Genomic DNA, 22,896 nt, shown 5'->3' on the forward strand with positions numbered 1-22,896 from the left:
TTTAATTTGTTAAAAACACCTTTAAATGTATCTAAACTGGGCACGCGGAGGTTCTGTTGCTGCTGTCACGAGCTCGACATGAGCAACAGCGCGCGTGCCATCACCGCGAGCCACTTTCAGCTTCGCGCGCGCACAGCTAACGAGCCTTTAAACCTACAAATGCTGCGAATAAAAAACGCCATGGGTTAAACATTATATGCTGGTCATTATAAGCACATCATGACAGCGTTTCTTACCCAGGCGCGATGACCTGCCCGAGTTGACAGCACAGTTCGCGCACAAATCCAGCGCGGTCTGACTTCAGCTTCCTCTCGTGCGCTCTCGACTCGTTTTCGGCGAGAATCGGCGCGCAAACCGCGATGACGGAGTCAACGTTCACCAGAGCTCCGGGTTTCACCTTCCACTCGAGCAGCCGTAGAGGACGCGCTCCTGCAGGGTAGCGGATCTCTGTCACCTGAACCATGGGGCCCTCTGCTGCCGCAACGCCGCCGCCGGAGTCTGCAGGCTCCTCCATCAGAGCTGTAAACATCCGTCAGAGACACGCGATGAGATGCAGGAAGCGTTTGATGACAGGTAATAAAAGAAGTAAAAGCGCTAAAATGATCCCGATTTGTGTAGTCAGATAAAGCGATGAAAATGAGGTGTAATGCAGGACAGGCTGAGGTACAGGTTCACTCTTCCCGCCCGTAAACAGGAAATACAACGAGCGAGCACGAGCGAGACAACATCCACTTCCGGGAGACTTTCACCACACTCTTCTTTTTAAATTATATGAATATGCCTGTTACCTTTGGCGTATAAAAATATAATATGCTATAATAATAATAATAATAATAATAATAATAATAAATAATATTTTATATACAAATATAAAAATTACGATTTTTCAGTTTCTCCAATAACGCACGTGATATTTACACAGAGTTGCAAACATCAAACTGGTGGCTCACAGCAAATCTGACTAAAGCATTTGCAACAAACTACATTTATTTACCCCTTCCCCCATTGAGACTGACAAACCCCTGCATTGTGATGTAAGCTGATGAAATATCATGATCATACCATCTGCCTCCCAGTGTCCAGGGATTACAAGCCTCTAACAGCAAGCAAACAGTAGATGTGTTTGGGTTTGTGGGTAGGCTATATTTCAATTACATTTTAGTTTTACACACAATATTGACAAAGCATTAATACAAATGATAAAAAGCAGTGACAAAAAAAGGAATGGCATTAATGGTAATAAAATAATATTAACAATTTGTTAGAATTTAATAAGCATTCAGTTCATGATAAAATATCAGTTCAGCTCAATTATCAGTGAGCATTAAAAAGAACATTATACACTTATAGACATACACAGACTGAATATTTGATCAGTGAATATGATGATCGAAACGGTTATTGGTTTCTGAGGGTGTATTGTTTAAATATGAATTTTGCTGCAACAGCATTTCTTTTCATTTTTTTTTTTAATTATTTTTTTTTACATTTTTTTATATAATTTAAAGAAAAAAATGTGGTATGAGGTTTGAGAGTGTTTCTTTAAATAAAGGCATAACATTTTAAAGTATCCGAATTTCCTAACACTTTTTCTTTGTTTTGTGTTTTATTCACGCTAATAGCAAGGGAATAGGTTTGAAACTTGGTAGGGACATATAGAATGGATAATATTCAAAAATGTTGGTATTAAGAAAATGTGAGAAAGTCTGTCTGGAAATATAGCCAAAATAACATTATTACCTTATACAGTATAACAAATGTAATTTCTTCAATTAAATTCATTTCTTATTTCTCTGCCCCACAATATTAAATATTAGCCTTATATATATATATATATATATATATATATATATATATATATATATATATATATATATATATATATATATATATATATATATATTTCTGAAGAAGAAACAAATTAAGAACTGACCACTAGGAAGAGTATTGATGCTGAATACCACCCCTGGAGTCACGAGTTCGAATCCAGGGTGTGCTGAGTGACTCCAGCCAGGTCTCCTAGGTCCCAGGTCCAGAGTCACATGGGGTAACCTCCTCGTGGTCATGATTAGGGGTTCTCGCTCTCAATGGGGTGTGTGGTAAGTTGTCCGTGGATCGCGGAGAGTAGCATGAGCCTCCACATGCCGAGAGTCTCCGCGGTGTCATGCACATCAAGCCATGTGATAAGATGTGCGGATTGACGGTCTCAGAAGCGGAGGCAACTGAGACTTGTCCTCCGCCACCCGGATTGAGGCAAGTAACCGCGCCACCACGAGGACCTACTAAGTAGTGGGAATTGGGCATTCCAAATTGGGAGAAAGGGGGATAAAAATGTTTTAATAAAAATTAAATAAAAAAAGAACTGACCGCTTGGGCTTCACGGTTAGGAGGTAAAATGTGATATGCAATAAACTTGGATAATGTGACCGTGATATGCAGTGCGATAAACCTAAGATTAATGGGTCAAAATCAAATGTGATCTTTTTCAAGAAGATTTTCCTTGAGAAAATTATATCCAAGAGACATAAAGTGATATTCTGTAAAATTTATAATCCAGCATTAAACAAATAGAAATCTAAACAAATGGTAAATTAACAATTTACATGTGCAAAATGACATTTCAATATAAAAAAAAAAAATTGTGTGGAGAATGGAGCATTGATGTTTTTCCCCACTTTCTGCTGTCCAACTCCCCTCACTCTCACATAATCTTTTCTCAAATTGCTTATTTATATTTTTCTTACAATTTTGTCTGAAAAAGTAGGCCTCTAATATATTTAAAATTAATGATTAGATTCATCAAAATATGCAATGAGTAATCCAAAAGTAATTTTATTAGATTACCTAAAAAGTGTAATCCTAAAGATTATGTTACTGATTAGAATTTAAATAGAGTAATTTGTAATTAGTACCAGATTACATTTTAGAAATAATCTACCCAGCACTGCTAATAAGCCTATTATTATTTTGTTTATTGAATTGCACTGCTTAACAGATAAATGTGTATCTTAAATCTGAAATGTAATAATACATGGAAACACTAGAAGTGTTTCTTGTCTCCATACAATTTTATTTCTTACATTTTTAGAGACTTTGATGTATGTTTTAGTCATGTATGTTTAACCTTAATAGCCCCTCTGTATTTATTTATTTGTTTGTTTGTTGATTGATAAATAAGTGTTCGAAAGTTCCACAATAATCTTTTAAATGGAAAAGTGATATACTGGAAAAAGTATGGTTACTACCCTAGAAGTATCATATCAGAAACAATCTTAAAGATGTGTCTTTGAAACTTATACACAAATTCTATCCAGCAAGTCATTATTTACAGAAATTCAAAAAAGATATATGAACTGTTTTCTGTAAAGACTACCACGAATCTACTTTGAATTTATTTGGCATTGTATTGTGGTGTAATGTACATAAATGTAGTAATGAAAAGACATTTATTATTTTATTATTTATTATACAATATTATTTATTGCATATACCTCCCCCTGGCACTATATATATCTTTTTTCTTTTCTGTGTCTTATAAGTAGCTTTATACATATCTTGCTGTATTACGTTTCATTTTTATAACTATCATAAATGTCTAATGTTTATGTTTTTTTAATTAAAGAAGTTGCGCAGAGGGGAGGAGTTTCAGGAACGTAGCGTCAGACCACTGTCACATGATCGATACGTCACAGCAGACTCGAGCCCATGTGAACTCACAGCGCCAGAGTGCGTGATCTTGAAGCACGAGGAAGTGTCAGCGAGAGCGAACACTTGACCGAACCGAGTCACTCATGCGATCATCATCCCGAGCGGACAGTAGACATGGCGGGAGAGACATTCACATCGGTAAGATCCTCTTTATATAATCTTCATTACCTTCTGACCTGCACGTATCGATTAATTAATTGTCTATGTGCTCGAGTTGTCTAATCAATATGTGGAATAGATGCTGCTGATGCATTATGTAATGTCACTGTGTTTCCATTTCACACTTCAGGACTCATTAGAGAGGCAATTAAATGTAAAATATGGAGTGATGTCATTGTCCTACTGAAATACTGAGCTGATCCTGAATGAATGCACCCAAGGCCAATGGAAATCTGAAAACATGCCATGTACTTTAACACTTTTAGCTCAAAATCCCAAAGTCTGTGTTTGCCGTATCCAAATCTGGAATAGAGAGATTACATGTCAATGCAGATACAGATTAGAACTCACTTTGTACTGACAGTACAAACTTTTACCATGGTAACCGTAGCCAAAACACCATAGTTAGTATAGACTAGTTATCATTGCTTGAGTTGTGATTTCATTCAGGTATTAGAGTACTATGCTACTACCACCTGTTGCTATAGCACGATCACAGTATCTTTTTTTAAAGGGATAGTTCACCCAAATATGACATTTCTCTCATTATTTACTCACCCAGATGTGTATGACTTTCTTTCTTCAGCAGAACACAAATTAAGATTTTTTTAAATAATATTTCAGCTCTGTAGGTCCATTCAATGCAAGTGAATGCTGATCAAAACTTTGAAGCTGCAAAAAGGACATAAAGGCAGCTTAAAAGTAATCCATAAGACTCCAGTGGTTAAATCCATGTCTTCAGAAACTATATAATAGGTGTGGGTGAGAAACAGATCAATATTCAAGTGCTTTTTTTACTATAAATCTTAACATCTGCAGTCTCCTTGCCGTTCTTCTAGTGCTCTTCACATGCGTCAAGCACTTGGAAGTATAATTGAGCTTGAAATCATGATTGTGCATAGAGACTGCAATGGCAAGATGAACAGTGAAAAAGGAGTTATATTTTGGTCTGTTCTCATTCAAAACCGATTAGATTGCTTTAGAAGACATGGATTAAACCACTCAAGTCTTATGGATTACTTTTATTCTGCTTTTATGTGCTTGTTGGTGCTTCAAAGTTTTGGTCACCATTCACTTGCATTGTATGGACCTACAGAGCTGAGATATTCTTCTAAAATCTTCATTGTGTTCTGCAGAAAAAAGTCATACATATCTGGGATGGTGTGAGGGTGAGTAAATTATGAGAATTTACATTTTTGGATGGACTGTGGTATTTTGGCAGGAACTATTACCTAGGCTGGTATATTTTGTAAGGGTAGTGGCTAATTCGTCTTTGAAGTACCTGTTTTAGACTAGGAGGACCTAAAGGCCCTGATTTGAGACTTTTGTTGCTCTTAGTGAGCAGTTGTCCTAGCAATCACATTGAGCTTTAGCAGAATTGTGTAATTCGTTGAAAGTAATTGTTTTGTCATGAATGAAGTGTTGCTGATGGGATGTTGTTATCATACTCTATAGAGACCTTTAAACTGCAGCACATCCTTGACAGTAATGACCTGTCCACAAATCAACCAGACTGACTGAAGACATTTTGTTCCCTGCTTCAATAAACATTCCCCCTTTTTTCACAAGTTTCCACATGGCCTTGATGGGAAACCCTTGTGTCCTCTTTGTAGTGTTTTAAAACATACCTCACCGAGCATCTCTGAGCTATTTTTACACACTGGCACGGTGAGTGGAAAGAGTAAAGTTTACTTGTCGACAGTCTTGGCCGTAATTTTCACGAACCTTCCAAAAGATGTTTGAAAACAAGTCCAGGTTCACCAGAGCCCAGAGTTAAAATATGACTGAGCAGCCCAATAATTGAGTGAATTTTTAGTTGATTTGATTTCTTGGCTGCAGTTTTATTTTTCTTTGGCTTCAGCTAAGGTTGTGTCGTCATCATCTGGCTCTGTTACGGAGATGTACTCGCTTCAAAAGTCCCCAAGTGCTCGACCAAAGGGCTTTCTCATCAACGAGGTGAGTCTGAACTGTAAGTTTACTATGACTCAATGAGGTCTGACCTGTGCAAAACACTCTCAAAGTGGATTTCTTTATTATAATGCCAACCTCTCAGAGAGCATCTTTATAGAGACAGATTTGTGTTTTCGTTCTCTGTAGAGTTGTAAACAGTCACAGGTTCTTTAGGAAGCTGTTGACTGGCCTGTCAGTGGGCGTTCCTCTTGTAGTTGGGGTGCGATATGTGGTCTCTGAGCCCAGAGAGAGGAGGAAGATAATGATACTAGCAGAGGGAGTTGGGCGCTTCTGCAGGTGAACATCTTGGTCTCTGCTCTTTTCTTCACAAGCACTTCATTAAGCACTTCAATAAGATATAAACAGTATTCTATAAACCATGACCCCCATACACCTAGTATTAAGATGCAATTGGGCCATCTGTTTAAAACAGTACAGTGTTAAAGACAGGTGTAAATGAGGTCCAAAATGTTTTATGATTTGGCCACTTCATTTACATTTATGCATTTGGCAGGTGCTTTTATCCAGAGCGACATACAGTGCATTTATTACAGGGACAATACCCCCTGGAGCAACCTGGAGTTAAGTGCCTTTCTCAAGGACACAATGGTGGTGGCTGTGGGGTTTGAACCAGCAATCTTCTGATTACCAGTTATGTGCTTTAGCCCACTACGCCACCACCACTTCAAATGTGGTTGAAAATGCATGGACCACATTTGGGCTCTGTGTAAATGCTCATATGTTTGAATGAGTTTGAACAGCAACGAAGCACCATCTACTCACCTGTCGATCAACCACTGCGCTAAAACAAGCTTTTAAACTTTGCTGGTTGCATGTGGCTTTAAAAGAAAATAACCGTCTGATTGGAAAATTTGAAAAAGCACAAGAATTTCACAGAACTTTGAACATACAGTGTCACAGATGAGAAGCATGCACATCTGAAGCTTAGTTCATATAGGAACTAGGGCTGTCAATTTAACATATTGATTTTGTGCAGTTAGTTACATATATAAAAATATAGCATAAAAAAAGTTAACTGCACGTAAATTCTGTAATAAGGAATGTTCCTACCATCAGAGCAATTCAAGCTTGATATACCACATTAATGTTTTACAAATATGTGGCAGTAGGGGGCAGTCAGCGCAACTCCAGCTGTACAGGCAACACGCCTCTTTGCGAATTGCGGCAGTCCGGTCACAGTGCAGTGCACAATAACATGCAAACATTCATTTGGATTGAATCAAAGGCGGTCCATTAGATAAAATGCAAGTGTAAATAAGAGAAGCAGTTCACCCTTTGTAACGCTGTCTTTTTTTTTCCTTTTCCTTTTTTCCACTTTATTATCATGCACTTGTACATTGACTAATGTACAGTATGTCGTCATGAAATCAGAGACCCTCCCCTCGAAATACAAACACATGTGGTCAAAAAGGACAAATAGTACAATCAGGTGTAAACGGTGATGTGTCTCATCTGATCATTTGTGATCGAATTGCCCAAAACGCATCTTAATACCATGTGTAAAGAGGGCCTGTGATTTTGCAACACCCAAAATAACATGTCTTTCACATCAGGTCTCTGTATGTTGGGCTCATGATATCAGCAGATTACTGGTGGACATCCAACATTGCTCTGCGTGGCATGGATGAGGTAGGTTTTATAGCCCTCTTGTATGTTGCTTATTTATTGTGATGTTTGGGGAAGATTTTATTTGTCACATGTACTATATGTGTAGCTGAATCCAAACCAAAAAGTTGTCCATGTTGGATCAGAATTCCACAAGGTTTGCATTTTCCAGACGGTGATTTTGCACCACCCAAAATTACACTCTGCACTTTTAGCATTGTTCAGTTTTGGGGTCCAAAGGGGCTAGATGCACAGCCACTGAGTATAATAGTATAGTAGAAAGGCCTAAAACCATATAACTTGCTGCAACCCCCAAAAATGTTCTTTTATTGACTGGTTGGAAATCATAAGGACAGAAACATGATGTTCTACAGATGGCAAATTACAGCATTATCAATGATAAAGCCCATACTGTATACACTGTATATAAGTACAACTATAGATATACACAGTGAAGAAACATTACACAAAATTTTAATGTACACCTATATTTCCAGTTATACACACACAAAAACACTCCAAACACTGTGACCTCTATTTTGCTGTATTTCCATCACTTTCGCCAGAGCAGTCCGGAGTATGCAAAGATCATATCAGCGTGTCATCAGAGAGCAGCCAGTAGCATGGTAGAAGGAGCCATTCAGAACGGAGGGCTGTATATTAAGCTGGGACAGGGCCTGTGTGCGTTCAACCATCTTCTACCTCCAGAGTACACCCATACACTGCATGTGCTGGAGGACAAAGCTCTCAATAGGAGATACAAAGAGGTGAAAAGCTTCAGGCTGTTCAAACAGAAGACTTTTAGATTTGAACTGGCATCTTTTAAACTGCCATAAAGCATTACTTAAAATTAGGGATGCACAGATATTAAATTTTTTGGCCGATATCGATTTTTAACCAAAAAATATATGCTGATACAAATACCAATATTTTGCTACTTACCTTTTTTGTCATCAGATCACTTTTTTACTTAGGAATTATGCTTTTAAAATGTAAGAGGTACAAAACTTTTTGCACTTTTGTTTTTGCAGCTCAAAACAGAACTCACAGTTTAGGTGTATGTATTGAATATGAAAGAATATTACAAATTCATATTATGCATATGATGGAAATATAAAAAGAAAAAATTATAACAAAAGGAACAAAACTCCTATTTAAATTCTATCGTAGTGTAATGGATAATGGATATTGCTGTCCAGACCAGTCGAGGGCGCCCCTTGCTTACACACGGCCCTTACTGAAGTGCTGACTAAAGGTTTTTCCTGCATTGAAAAGTTTTCATCGGCCGCCGAAGCAAAATTTAGGGCAAATTATATGATATTTATCAAATTCATCATGTTTTTGGCACTTTATAAGCGCTAAATATGCTTCTCACGAGGAATGCAGATGTGCGCAAGGTGATTGAAGACTGGTTTCACATGCGTGTTGCGTGATCCACGAGAATCAAACACGTGACGCCCTCTGCTCTATCTTACTGTCTTTGGAGCGTGCAAGTGCGCACACGACGCGCGTCAACCAGGCTTCCCTTGATATGTGAGCTCCGGTGACAGGATAGCGCAGAGCGGATCACATGCACGCTTAAACTAGGCTTCTCTCAATATCGTGGTGCAGACGCATTTGAATTCTGCATGAGAATTATCTGTTTTAAAGCGCTATGGATGAATTCAACCATGCCAAACGACAGAACTGACATTCTGAATGGCACTGATGAGGGAAAGAGAAAAAACCTGCCCTGCAGCAGCATTAATTACAAAATTTGTCACATCTTCACATCAACACCCTTGCTAACATTTATCACAGTAAACTAACAGAATTTTTCAATACAACTGTGGAAGTTGTATTAAAAAAATTCTGTTAAATGTGTTTTGGCTATTATTATTTTTTTTTAATCCCCTTTTCTCCCAATTTGGAATGCCCAATTCCCACTACTTAGTAGGTCCTCGTGGTGGCGCGGTTACTCACCTCAATCCAGGTGGCTCCGCTTCTGAGACAGTCCACGCATCTTATCATGTGGCTCGTTGTGCATGACACCTCGGAGACTCCCAGCATATGGAGACTTACGCTACTCTCAGCGATCCACGCACAAATTACCACGCGCCTCATTGAGAGCGAGAACCCCTAATCACGACCACGAGGAGGTTATCCCATGTGACTCTACCCTCCCTAGCAACCGGACCAGTTTGGTTGCTTAGGAGACCTGCCTGGATTCATTCAGCACACCCTGGAATCAAACTCGCGACTCCAGGGGTGGTAGTCAACGTCAGTACTCGCTGAGCTACCCAGGCCCCCCCGAACAAATATTATATTAAAATATTTATATAAAAATAAAATATTTTTTAAGAATGTAACTACCTCTCTGATAATCTCTGCCTTCAAGCGAGCTGTAGACCTAGATACCTAGTTAACTAACTACCTTACTAACCACTGTAATGAGGAGCCATCCAATTTAGAATAAAAGTCTGGACATTTATAAATTATGAACTAAGTCATGTATAATATTTTAATACATTTCCTGTTTTGATGATGTTTGATATGAGGAAACAAACTGGCCTGGTTTGGCTTCAGATATTCCTATAATCAAAATTATTCCCAAATCATTAAGAGTCTGATGAAAGGAAAACAGTGTTATGGAGTAGGAAACAAACATTTCCACTATAGAACCACAGTCCCAAATCAGTAAATTGGTTTACTCATAAATATTAAAACTAGCGGTGTTAAGTTAGTTAGTTTTCCACATCACCTTGAAGTACAAAAACTCTGTTGAATTCAGAAGTTTCTAGATGTTCAGATGATCAAAAGTATATCATATTCATTACAAACATGAAATGCAACTACATATCTTCAATATTAATTGCAATTATGTAAAAAAAAAAAAACTGCATCAAGCATGTGATGAACTTGTACGTCAGCCACCACCGAAGACCATTTTTGACCCAGGAAAAACCCTGTGACTAAAGAACTGAAATGCATACCATATTTTAAATTGCAGCCGTTTAAAGGAATCGTTCACCCAAAAATGAAAATTCTCTCATAATTTACACACCCTGATGCCATCCCAGATGTGTATGACTTTCTTTCTAAAGCAGAACACAAATAAAGATTTTTAGAGGAATTTCTCAGTTCTTTTGGTCCATACAATGCAAGTGAATGGGTGCCAAAATTTGGAAGCTCCAAAAATCACACAAGTCAGCATAAAAGTAATCCATAAGACTCCAGTTGTTGAATCAATGTCTTGAGAAGTGATATGATGGGTGAACATTCACCACTTTAACTTTTGTTTTTGGTGATTCACATTCTTCATGCATATCGCCATCTACTGGGCAGGGAGAAGAATTTCTAGCAAAAATGGACTTGAATATTGATCTGTTTCTCACCCACACATCATATCGCTTCAGAAGATATTGATTAAAATTACTTTTCTGCCGCCTTTATGTGATTTTTGGAGTGTCAAAATGTTGGCACCCATTCACTTGCATTGTATGGACCATCAGAGCTGAAATATTCTTCCAAAAATCTTAATTTGTGTTCTGCAGAAGAAAGAAAGTCACACACATCTGGGATAACATGAGGGTGAGTAAATGATGAGAGAATTTAAACTTTTGGGTGAACTATCCCTTTAGTAATCGTGCAAGACAATATTGCGATTTTAATCTTACCTCAATCAATCGTGCAGCCTTAATATATACCATTTTAATGTCTCAGATATCAAAGTGAGTTGAAGCGTTTTGATGGTTTTACCTCATCATGTGTAGGTAAGTGCTGCTTTCACAACTGTCACATCTATAACAACAGTTTATCCCTCATTAATGTGAGAACGAGAATTACTGAAAATTAAATGTTACATGTTCTTAGGAGTGCCAACCCTTCTACATTCTGTGGCTATCATTAATTCTGGATTGTGCATTTGAATTCATAGAGTTTTTACAAAGTGTGTTGATAAATTATAAATAAACCATCAGTTTTTCATATCGGCTATTTCATGCTTAAAACCGATTTGCCGATGGTTTTAATTTGGTCAATAATTGGCCGATAAACATCGGCAGCCAATACATCGGTCGGTGCATCCCTACTTAAAGGATTAGTTAATCCAAAAATGAAAAAATCTTTCATGATGTACACACCCTCATGCCATCCCATTTGTGTATGAAGATTTTTAGAAGAACATTTCAGCTCTAATGGTCCGTTTAATGCAGTGAGGGTGAGTAAATGATGAGAGAATTTACATTTTTGGCTGAACTATCTCTTTAAAATACTAAATTATACAGTAGGTAAATGATGTAGCATTTGCCATAATAAAGAAGATATAAGAAAACCCGTTCAATTAAAGCTTTGAAAATCTCAAATAATCCTGCTTTGGTTGTTCTAGGTAGATTCTTTATTCCAGGAGGACTTCAACATGACTCCAGATCAGATGTTCAGGACGTTTGACCATGAGCCTGTGGCTGCTGCAAGCTTGGCCCAAGTTCACAAAGCAGAGCTGCATGATGGGACACCTGTGGCTGTAAAGGTGCGTTAGGCCTGCAGACGATACATTTGTGTATCACAAACTGCTGTAACTCTTATTTGATGCATCTTTTCCTTGAATTATATTTTAACTGGTTTATCTTGATTCACTTGGTAATAAATAAAGGACAATGTTCTAGTTTTGTTGAAAATGTACTTTTTTTGGTCCCACTTTATATTAGGTGTCTTTAACTAATTTTGTACTTGGGGAAATAAAAAAATGAAGCATGCAATACAATGTGCTTATTGATTACATACGTATTGTTTTGCGAAACTCTCACAAGATTTACATTTGCTGATGCTGAGGTTAGGGTAGGTTTAGGGTTAAGGTCAAAATTTTATTACAGATACATTTAGTTTGTACAATGTAACAACTTGTATGTACATAATTAAGGACATTGTATCAAATGCTTAATTTTAAGTTGCTAAAGACATTTAATTCAAAGTGTGTTCCCTGTCATTCAGGTGCAATATATTGATCTCAGGGATCGTTTCGATGGTGATATCAGGACTCTGGAGATTCTCCTGGACATAATAAAGTTTATGCACCCTAGCTTCGGTTTCCGCTGGGTCTTACAGGTCAGTGTATGTTACTTTATTAGTAAAGATCCCTTGTCTGGGTATTCCATGCATACAGAAAATTAGCATACTGTGCACACCTGGCATACAGAATACTGCAAAATAGTATGGTAGTGCTGGATGCTATTCCAAACATCAGTCCAAGTTGTTCATACTGTTGGTCATTGTAATTGGCCAAGACAATACTAGGACAAGTATTTTCTCCTGTTCTCTCCATGATGTTAAATGCTTGCAGGACTTGAAAGGAACATTAGCTCAAGAGCTGGATTTTGAGAATGAAGGCAGGAATTCTGAACGCTGTGCAGTAGAGCTGAAACATTTTAAGTTTGTTGTTGTGCCCAAGGTGTTCTGGGACCTGACCAGCAAGGTAGGAAACATACGACAGTAGAGTCTTTCATAAATACAACTGATCTATTTAATGCTCCTGCAAACTTGAGTCAGTGAATACAGAGCTTGACTTTCTGTCCATGCAGAGGGTCCTTACAGCAGAGTTCTGCGAAGGATGCAAAATCAGCAACATTGAGGCGATTCAGCGCCAAGGCTTGAGTCTGAAAGATGTGAGTGTAATGGTTTCAGTAATTATTCACTGTGTTACAAAAAAACCATTCTCTGTTCATACTGACAACCACAGCATTTGCTCTTATGGTGTTTCAGACAGCTGATAAACTCATCCGCATATTTGCAGAGCAAGTCTTTTACACTGGCTTTATTCATGCTGACCCACATCCAGGAAATGGTAAGATTACTGTGTTTGTAGTGGTACAATGTCTTATTTTAATATGCTGTATTGGATAATGGATGGAGTTAAACAAATGCTGATAATTAGATTATAATTTTTCTTTCAATGTTGTTAAGAAAAATAGACACTACAACAACAAATAGGCCTATAACCTGATGCATTATCACAAGGGTGAATCTCACAAAACCTATCTGTAATATGTCTAAAATTACAAATGTTTACTGAAAATAAGCCTATTTTACTACCATTAAGATTGTGGCATTTATTTTCATGACAATTAAGAAATTTCCATTACCGCACAACATTTTCATTCTCTTTATACCCTATTTTATATATGTATACATCATGGTAGTATTTCTTGCACTGATTTTAATAAAATAAAATAGTTGTGTCCAGACAGGATGGTTTTCATTACTGTATTACATTTTTTTTTTTTCTTCATATTACATTCAGGAGACTTGGCGAGGGTAATTGTAATTAATATAATCTCAGAAAGCAAAAAAAAATCTTAATGGTCCTAAAATAAGCTTCACTTTCTTTATGCTAAAAATAATTGATTGATTATAGTGTGCAAAATGACCTGGACATTTCTTTTGTGTGATTCAAATGTTGCCCATTTCAGTGCTGGTAAGAAGAGGTCCAGATAAAAAAGCTGAGTTGGTTTTGCTGGATCATGGACTGTATGAATATCTTAGTAAAAGGTGAGAGATGAATGCTGAAATAAACTCTAAAGTCACTGGCACTAGAGCTGAATGAGCTGACAGGAAACTTACTCTCTCTCAGTGACAGAGCAGCTTTGTGTCAGCTGTGGCGATCTATAATCCTGCGGGATGAAGCCGGCATGAAGAGATATGCAAATGAGCTCGGGGTCAAAGGTGAAGCATCTTTACATCAAATATTTCATAGTGGTAGTTTTTATTTATTTATTATGTAGCCTACCTGTGGATATAATTTCTGCTTTTGATTTTTGTTATTAAAATAATTGTACTATATAAATAAATACATGTAAAAACATTTACATATATTTAAATGCACTATAAGTCTATGTATTTATTTCTACATAATGAGATGCTTTTTAAACAGTATTGAAGGAGTTTCCATGTATGCTGGACACTTCGGTTGCTTTCCCTTTACTATGCCATCTCATCCAAAAACAAAAATAATTTTGTAATAAATTAGTTTTGTAAAGAAGAAATTCAAATGTAGGCGCAATTTATATTGGGCCACTAAATGTAAGCCTTTAGTTTGTATTAGTTCTTTCGATTTAAGGTGTTAATTCAATATGATTAATTATATAAAAAAATAACGCAATTAATCATGCCTCTATAATGTAAAAAATAACTGAGCAATTCGAGCTTGAAGTACCATTTTTATGTTTTTGTAAGTGTCAATCAGCAGGGGGCAGTAAGCGCAACTCCAGCCTAACAGGCAGTGTGCAGCTATACAGGCAACTAACCGCAGATAGCACAAGATGAGGATGGGCTCTTGTTTCAAACACAGCTGGACAGATCACAACTCCAATTGCAGGAGACTCAAGATGTGTTTTTTGGAGTTTCAAACGACGTTTAACTTGAAACTGTGTTTATGAAGCAACGCAACTTCATCTGGAGCATGTGTATATCGACACGTCCTTAAAAATGCCCCTATAATAAGTCTACATCAGGCACATTGCTGTGGATTGCAGGTCAATGATAGGCTTATGTTCAATAATATGGAAATAAACAATATATTGCCTTCTAAAGACACTTTTTGAATTGCCTAATCAATGCTGTACTTGTTGTCCACAATAATGTGATAATGTAAAATACATTTTATTTGTCATAAATATTATATGTATAATTATTTCAATATAATCATTATGTGTTGAACTTTTATATTTGTGGGGGCTTTCTCTGTAATTATTGGTAAGTGCAATGATTTTGATTAATTTATTGGCATATGTAATTATATGATTAAAATGTTAATCCATTGACAGCCCTAGTTTGTATTGTAAAATATATTGAATTTGAATTATTATTTGTGTCCCAGAACACTTCCTGTTTTGTGAGATGCTCCTACAGCGGCCAATCAACATGTGGGAGTTGGGCCTGGGTAACATCCTGACCCGAGAGGAGACGTCCTACATGCGTGACATGGCAATGAATCGCTTTGATAGCATCATGCAGGTGTTGAAGTCTATGCCTCGGCCCATGCTGCTTGTGTTCAGAAACATTAACACTGTGCGCTGTATCAACATCACTCTGGGAGCCCCAGTCGATCGATACTTTATCATGGCCAAGTGGTAAGAGTCCTGCACACCAAATGATTCCAGTAACCTGCTAAGAGTTACTTACAGAATTGTCACTGTAACAGTTACCACTTATTCTTCATTTATCGTCTATGTCGAGACTCTGTTATTCCAATTATATTCTATTTATTCTAATATTTATTTAGTTTATTAGTACTGATTAGTATTTTTAATGTTGCAACTTTCAAGCTACGTAAATTCTGGATATTGTTAAATTGTAATTAGCTGTATTTTGAGAGCGTGCCACTGTAGTGTTAGAATTGTACTAGTTATATATGTCAAACAAGAGTAACTTTAACTTGCAACTAACAACCAAAAAGAAGAGAAGCACTGAACAAAATATGAAAAATACAAATAACAAAAATCATGCTCTTGAGTCTGACACAGTAGTGAAGCTCATCATAGGTATTGATTATTAATCTCTTGATAGCAGCTAAATACATGCTGTAAAGGAAAATGGCTGTCAAAATTCTGTCATAATTTATTCACCTTCATGTTGTTCTAAACCCATGTGACTTTCTTATGCAGTACACAAAATCTCTGTTTGTCTTTTTAATACAATGGCAGTTTAAAGCTTTAAAAAAGACCCAAAAGTGTCCTAAAAGTAGTCAGTTTGACTCGTGCATCATATTCCAAGTCTTTTGAAGGCATACGATAGGTTATGGTGAGAAAGAGCCAGAACTTGTTTAGCGCAAGTTCTTGCAACTCTCATGCACTCGTGAACGCACACAAGTTTTTTTCACTAAATGATTTAAAGGGATAGTTCACCTAAAAACAAAAATGTTAATTTACTCACCCTCATGCCATTCCAGATGAGTATGACTTTCTTTCTTCTGCTGAACATAATGAAGATTTTTAGAAGAATATCTCAGCTCTGTAGGTCCATACAATGCAAGTGAATGGTGACCAAAATTTTGAAGCTCAAGCTAAAAAGGCAGCATAAAAGTAATCCATAAGTCTCCAGTGGTTTAATCAATGTCTTCTGAAGCGATGTAATAGGTGTAGGTGAGAAACAGATTAGTTTCAGATCAGTCCTTTTTGACTCCAGTTTCACCACTTCCACATTGTTGTTCTTTTGTTTTTGGCGATTCACATTCTTCCTGCATAGGGCTGGGCGAAAAAACAATATTGATATTGTGTATCGAACAAGACAGTACTGAAAATGCAATGAATACACAACTCCGACATCATTAAAATAGTTATGAAAGGCAGAAGACAAAAAGAAGACAGTTTGTAGTCAACTACAATATTTTTTTTAAATATTACTAACTACAATTTTATTTATTTTAACAACATTCTTATCAACAAGGCCTTTCCATCCGCAGAACTGGCACTCTCATTCTAGAGACTGTTGAGTGTGAAAATCCCAGGAGATCAGCAGTTACAGAAATACTCAAACCAACCCATCAGGCACCAACAATCATGCCACAGTCCAAATTTTTTCCCATTCTGATGGTTGATGTGAAGCTCCTGACCTGTATTTGCATGATTTTATGCACTGCACTGCTCCCGCATGATTGCCTGATTAGATAATCGCATGGATGATTGTTGGTGCCAGATGGGCTGGTTTGAGTATTTCTGTAACTGCTGATCTCCTGGGATTTTCACGCACAACAGTCTCTAGAATTTACTCTGAATGGTGCAAAAACAAAACATATCCAGTGAGCAGCAGTTCTGTGGACGGATATGCCTTGTTGATGAGAGAGGTCAACAGAGAATGGCCAGACTGGTTAGAACTGACAAAGTCTACGGTAACTCAGATAACCCCTCTGTACAATTGTGGTGAGAAGAATATCATCTCAATGCTATTCTGAGATGCGGGTTGGTGCTGTTTTGGCGGCACGAGGGGGACCTACACAATATTAAGGAGGTGGTTTTAATGTTGTGGCTGATTGGTGTGTGTGTGCATGTATATGTGTGTGTGTATATACAGGTGCATCTCAATAAATTAGAATGTCGTGGAAAAGTTCATTTATTTCAGTAATTCAACTCAAATTGTGAAACTCGTGTATTAAATAAATTCAATGCACACAGACTGAAGTAGTTTAAGTCTTTGGTTCTTTTAATTGTGATGATTTTGGCTCACATTTAACAAAAACCCACCAATTCACTATCTCAAAAAATTAGAATACATCATAAGACCAAAAAAAAAACATTTTTAGTGAATTGTTGGCCTTCTGGAAAGTATGTTCATTTACTGTATATGTACTCAATACTTGGTAGGGGCTCCTTTTGCTTTAATTACTGCCTCAATTCGGCGTGGCATGGAGGTGATCAGTTTGTGGCACTGCTGAGGTGGTATGGAAGTCCAGGTTTCTTTGACAGTGGCCTTCAGCTCATCTGCATTTTTTGGTCTCTTGTTTCTCATTTTCCTCTTGACAATACCCCATAGATTCTCTATGGGGTTCAGGTCTGGTGAGTTTGCTGGCCAGTCAAGCACACCAACACCATGGTCATTTAACCAACTTTTGGTGCTTTTGGCAGTGTGGGCAGGTGCCAAATCCTGCTGGAAAATGAAATCAGCATCTTTAAAAAGCTGGTCAGCAGAAGCAAGCATGAAGTGCTCCAAAATTTCTTGGTAAACGGGTGCAGTGACTTTGCTTTTCAAAAAACACAATGGACCAACACCAGCAGATGACATTGCACCCCAAATCATCACAGACTGTGGAAACTTAACACTGGACTTCAAGCAACTTGGGCTATGAGCTTCTCCACCCTTCCTCCAGACTCTAGGACCTTGGTTTCCAAATGAAATACAAAACTTGCTCTCATCTGAAAAGAGGACTTTGGACCACTGGGCAACAGTCCAGTTCTTCTTCTCCTTAGCCCAGGTAAGACGCCTCTGACGTTGTCTGTGGTTCCGGAGTGGCTTAACAAGAGGAATACGACAACTGTAGCCAAATACCTTGACACGTCTGTGTGTGGTGGCTCTTGATGCCTTGACCCCAGCCTCAGTCCATTCCTTGTGAAGTTCACCCAAATTCTTGAATCGATTTTGCTTGACAGTCCTCATAAGGCTGCGGTTCTCTCTGTTGGTTGTGCATCTTTTTCTTCCACACTTTTTCCTTCCACTCAACTTTCTGTTAACATGCTTGGATACAGCACTCTGTGAACAGTCAGCTTCTTTGGCAATGAATGTTTGTGGCTTACCCTCCTTGTGAAGGGTGTCAATGATTGTCTTCTGGACAACTGTCAGATCAGCAGTCTTCCCCATGATTGTGTAGCCTAGTGAACCAAACTGAGAGACCATTTTGAAGGCTCAGGAAACCTTTGCAGGTGTTTTGAGTTGATTAGCTGATTGGCATGTCACCATATTCTAATTTGTTGAGATAGTGAATTGGTGGGTTTTTGTTAAATGTGAGCCAAAATCATCACAATTAAAAGAACCAAAGACTTAAACTACTTCAGTCTGTGTGCATTGAATTTATTTAATACACGAGTTTCACAATTTGAGTTGAATTACTGAAATAAATGAACTTTTCCACGACATTCTAATTTATTGAGATGTATGTGTGTATGTATGTATGTATGTATGTATATATATATATATATACACACACACACACACAGTGTATATATAAAGACTATATATATGCTTCTGAATAATGCAGGAACGATTCATCAGTCTGGGAAAAGGGTCCATATCTGTTTCGCAAAATAAAAAGTCATAGAGGTTTGAAACGATGTGAGGGTGAGTAAATTATGACAGAATTTTCATTTTTGGGTGAACTTTTCCTTTGAAAACTAGTAGAAAGGGCCATAGTTGATGAAATATCTTTCTTGTTGTGTTGCAGTGCAGTGAGAGGATGGAGCAGAATGCAGGCCAGAGACACCAGGCTGCTATCGAGACTGTCCGTCTTCCGCTGGGTCTGGTCCTTCTGGGAGAGTTTTAAGTTTGAATTTGCTTTGAGGTGAGGCACAAATGTTCTTTTTCAGCTCCAAGAGAAAGTTTTGATTAGTATTTAGGCTGGGGCCACCTCTCAAAGTCAACATTCATACGTTTTTGACATCCCTACACTTTGCGTCTTCGTCTATTCCATATTTTGGCTAGTACCTGACAGATTCCACTGATACAGAAAAAAAAAAAGATTTCTGAGAAATCACAGATATTTATTTTTAGCTAATCAGAAAACTAGCCAATAAGAATGCCATGAGATGCTTTGACTGCACTCTTTTGTGTTCCTCCAGGTCAGAGATGGCACTCACGAGTGTCACTCGCTGTCTGCTTCAGCTGCTGTCTTACTGCGGTGTCATCACATTGGACCAGGATGTGTATCAGTATCTGAAATGAACCGTCAGTGACCACATACCTCATCATGACTCTTTCTTTCCAGTATTTCAGCACAAGTGTCTCTGAACCTGGTTTATTGATACTCTTCAGACCACTGTAGCTTTACACAAGGTGCTCTTCTGTCTTATAATGTCTTTATGTACTATATATCCCACGCTTGGACTGACAGGAACCTTTCTCTATTTCCCACCATCCATCTGTGCAAAGATCATGTGGCAAACTGCATTACACACAGAGCAGATTTTTCTTCAGAAGACTTTTACAGTGTGGTTTATCAGAGATGCTGTTGAAGTACAGCTGAGTTCTTATTTCATTCAAGAAGCAGGGAGACCTACATTAGTTGCTTGTGTAGTCCTTTGTTTCAAACACTGGAATAATTAATAGTAATAAAAAAATATTTAATGCTGGCAAAAAAGATCGATGTTAACATGGTAAAGAAGAAACACAAGCATCATAAAGGTAAAAGGTTTCGCTTAAGCCATTTTACTTCGAGTTTAGCAATTTCAGTAAACAAACTACATTCATATCACAAAGATAATGATAGAAAATTTTGAAACCAAAATTATTCAAAGAATTGTGCCATTTTGGATTGTATGCAGTTGAGGTATAGCTGTAAGTTTTTAATCGTTGAATTTGTGAAAGTTTGTAACTCACATTATCTGAAATGCAGGAGCCATTCTTTTTCAAATTGGGTGCATAATCTGCAATAAGTGAGAAGATATTTTCAATATAATCATTTTAAGTGTTATTTTCTTTTCTTCTTTGTTAAATGTAATTTTCCAGAATCTCACTGAAAACGCTGGTTTCATATTACCTGGAGTTTTTAATACAGTTCAAAAGAAGGTTGAAAAAAGTTGTAATCTTTTATTCACCCTCATGTTGTTCCAAACCTGACTTTTTTTCTTTTGCGAAACACAGAAATTAAGCCTTTTAACTGACTGAGATGATGTGTTTCTGCATTATTTAGAAACGTAAATCTAGCAAACTATATATATATATATATATATATATATATACATATACAGTCATGAGAAAAATAAATTACACCCATAATAAAAATCATCTGGTCCTTAGCAGGTCTTAAAATTAGGTAAATACAACCTCAAATGAACAACACCACATGACATGATTTATTTATCAAAAATAAAGCTAAAATGGAGAAGCCATGTGTGAAAAACTAAGTACACCCTTACTGCTTCCATAGGAATTAAGAGGCTAAGTAGTAGCCAGGTGCTGCTAATCAAATGCCCTTGATTAATTGATCATCAGCAAATGTGACCACCTCTATAAAAGCTGAAGTTTTAGCAGTTTGCTGGTCTGGAGCATTCAGGTGTGTGTTAACACAATGCCAAGGAGGAAAGACATCAGCAATGATCTTAGAGAAGCAATTGTTGCTGCCGATCAGTCTGGGAAGGTTTATAAGGCCATTTCCAAACAATTTCAAGTCCATCATTCTACAGTGAGAAAGATTATTCTGGAAACCATTCAAGTGGAAAACATTCAAGACAGTTGCCAGTCTTACCAGGAGTGGACATCCCAGCAAATTCACCCCAAGGTCAGACTGTGCAATGCTCAGAGAAACTGCAGAAAAAACCAAGAGTTACATCTCAGACTCTACAGGCCTCAGTTAGCATATTAAATGTTAAAGTTCATGACAGTACAATTAGAAAAAGACTGAACAAGTATGGTTTTTTTGGAAGGGTTGCCAGGAGAAAGCCCCTTCTCTCTAAAAAGAACATGGCAGCATGGCTTATGTTTGCAAAGTTGCATCTGAACAAACCACAAGACTTCTGGAACAATGTCCTTTGGACAAACAAGACCGAAGTGGAGATGTTTGGCCATAATGCACAGTGCCACGTTTGGTGAAAACTAAACCCAGCATATCAGCACAAACACCTCATACCAACTGTCAAGCACGGTGGTGATGGGGTGATGATTTGGGCTCGTTTTGCAGCCACAGGACCTGGGCACCTTGCAGTCATTGAGTCAACCATGAACTCCTCTGTATACCAAAGTATTCTAGAGTCAAATGTGAGGCCATCTGTCCGACAGCTAAAGCTTGGCCGAAATTGGGTCATGCAACAGGACAATGATCCCAAGCACACCAGCAAATCTACAACAGAATGGCTGAAAAAGAAAAGAATCAAGGTGTTGCAATGGCCCAGTCAAAGTCCAGACCTCAACCCGATTGAAATGCTGTGGCGGGACCTTAAGAGAGCTGTGCATAAACAAATGCCTGCAAACCTCAATGAACAGAAGCAACGTTGTAAAGAAGAGTGGGTCAAAATTCCTCCAAAACGACGTAAGAGACTGATAAAGTCATACCGAAAACAATTACTTGAAGTTATTGATGCTAAAGGTCGTTATACAAGCTATTGAATCATAAGGTGTATATTTTGCAAATTAACATTAACCAATCCAGTTTTACAAAATATGTATATGCTAAAACTAATGCATAATGAACAAGATTAATGGTGTTTAAAATATTGTTCATTATTAGTTCATGATGTGTTAACCAATTAATCGCATGTCAGTATTTCCTGAGAAAGGCCCCCAAATAAAGAATCCAAATGTAAATAATACAAAATTCGAATAATTATAAATACATAATTCAGATAAAAATTTAATGCATTGTTGTGGCAGACGAGTGAAGCACTGATTAGTCAACACAAAAAGTAGCTTTAAACAGTATATTGTTTGTTTAATTCCCATATCAATGAACATAATCCTACAGTCGACAGCAGTCCATTTTGCAATTGAGTACATCAATCTGTCTTGCTCTCACAGGACTCTTTTTAATTGTCGGCTTATATACATATGAGTCGGACGTTTTTGGAGCATCTCTCTGGTGTTCGCCGTGTCAAGTTAAAAGTGGTTGAAACTTTGAAACATGTCTCAAGCCCCCTGTATTCTGTTGTGCTTCATCCAGCTGTCAAGAACGCATCCTGTGTGACCAGCTCTCATTCTGTGGCTGCGCTGCCAGTGAGGTTTGTTGAGGCGCTGACTGCCCCCTTCTAACGCTGCTCATAAAAACACGAAGTTATTTCAAGCTTG

General features: G+C 37.5%; 2 protein-coding genes across 9 annotated transcripts in view; one reads left to right on the forward strand and one right to left on the reverse strand.

Annotated features, from left to right (window-relative positions):
- LOC127420690 (RNA polymerase II subunit A C-terminal domain phosphatase-like) overlaps positions 1-529 on the reverse strand; it is a 185,447-nt gene extending 184,918 nt beyond the window's left edge. For all 4 annotated transcript variants that reach the window (XM_051663163.1, XM_051663161.1, XM_051663160.1 and 1 more), the window contains exon 1: positions 237-529. In XM_051663163.1, coding sequence (XP_051519123.1) covers positions 237-529 — 293 coding nt within the window. The remainder of the gene's footprint in view (positions 1-236) is intronic.
- adck5 (aarF domain containing kinase 5) lies at positions 435-22,824 on the forward strand. 5 transcript variants are annotated; one of them, XM_051663197.1, is made up of 16 exons: positions 435-573; positions 3,626-3,846; positions 5,729-5,823; positions 5,965-6,114; positions 7,392-7,467; positions 8,010-8,210; positions 11,810-11,950; positions 12,412-12,525; positions 12,761-12,892; positions 12,999-13,082; positions 13,180-13,261; positions 13,887-13,965; positions 14,048-14,139; positions 15,293-15,545; positions 19,346-19,462; positions 19,740-22,824. In XM_051663197.1, the coding sequence occupies exons 2-16, from the start codon at positions 3,823-3,825 to the stop codon at positions 19,840-19,842; spliced, it is 1,743 nt and encodes a 580-aa protein (XP_051519157.1). In that variant the 5' UTR covers positions 435-573; positions 3,626-3,822; the 3' UTR covers positions 19,843-22,824. The 5 variants fall into 5 exon arrangements, with proteins under 5 accessions (XP_051519157.1, XP_051519156.1, XP_051519159.1 ...); XM_051663196.1 differs by having other exon boundaries at positions 441-573; positions 3,623-3,846; XM_051663199.1 differs by lacking the exon at positions 8,010-8,210 and having other exon boundaries at positions 441-573; positions 3,623-3,846.
- The last annotated feature ends 72 nt before the right edge of the window (positions 22,825-22,896 follow it).

Source organism: Myxocyprinus asiaticus, chromosome 30 (assembly GCF_019703515.2).
Source record: "Myxocyprinus asiaticus isolate MX2 ecotype Aquarium Trade chromosome 30, UBuf_Myxa_2, whole genome shotgun sequence".
In the NCBI taxonomy this organism is placed as follows: Eukaryota; Metazoa; Chordata; class Actinopteri; order Cypriniformes; family Catostomidae; genus Myxocyprinus; species Myxocyprinus asiaticus.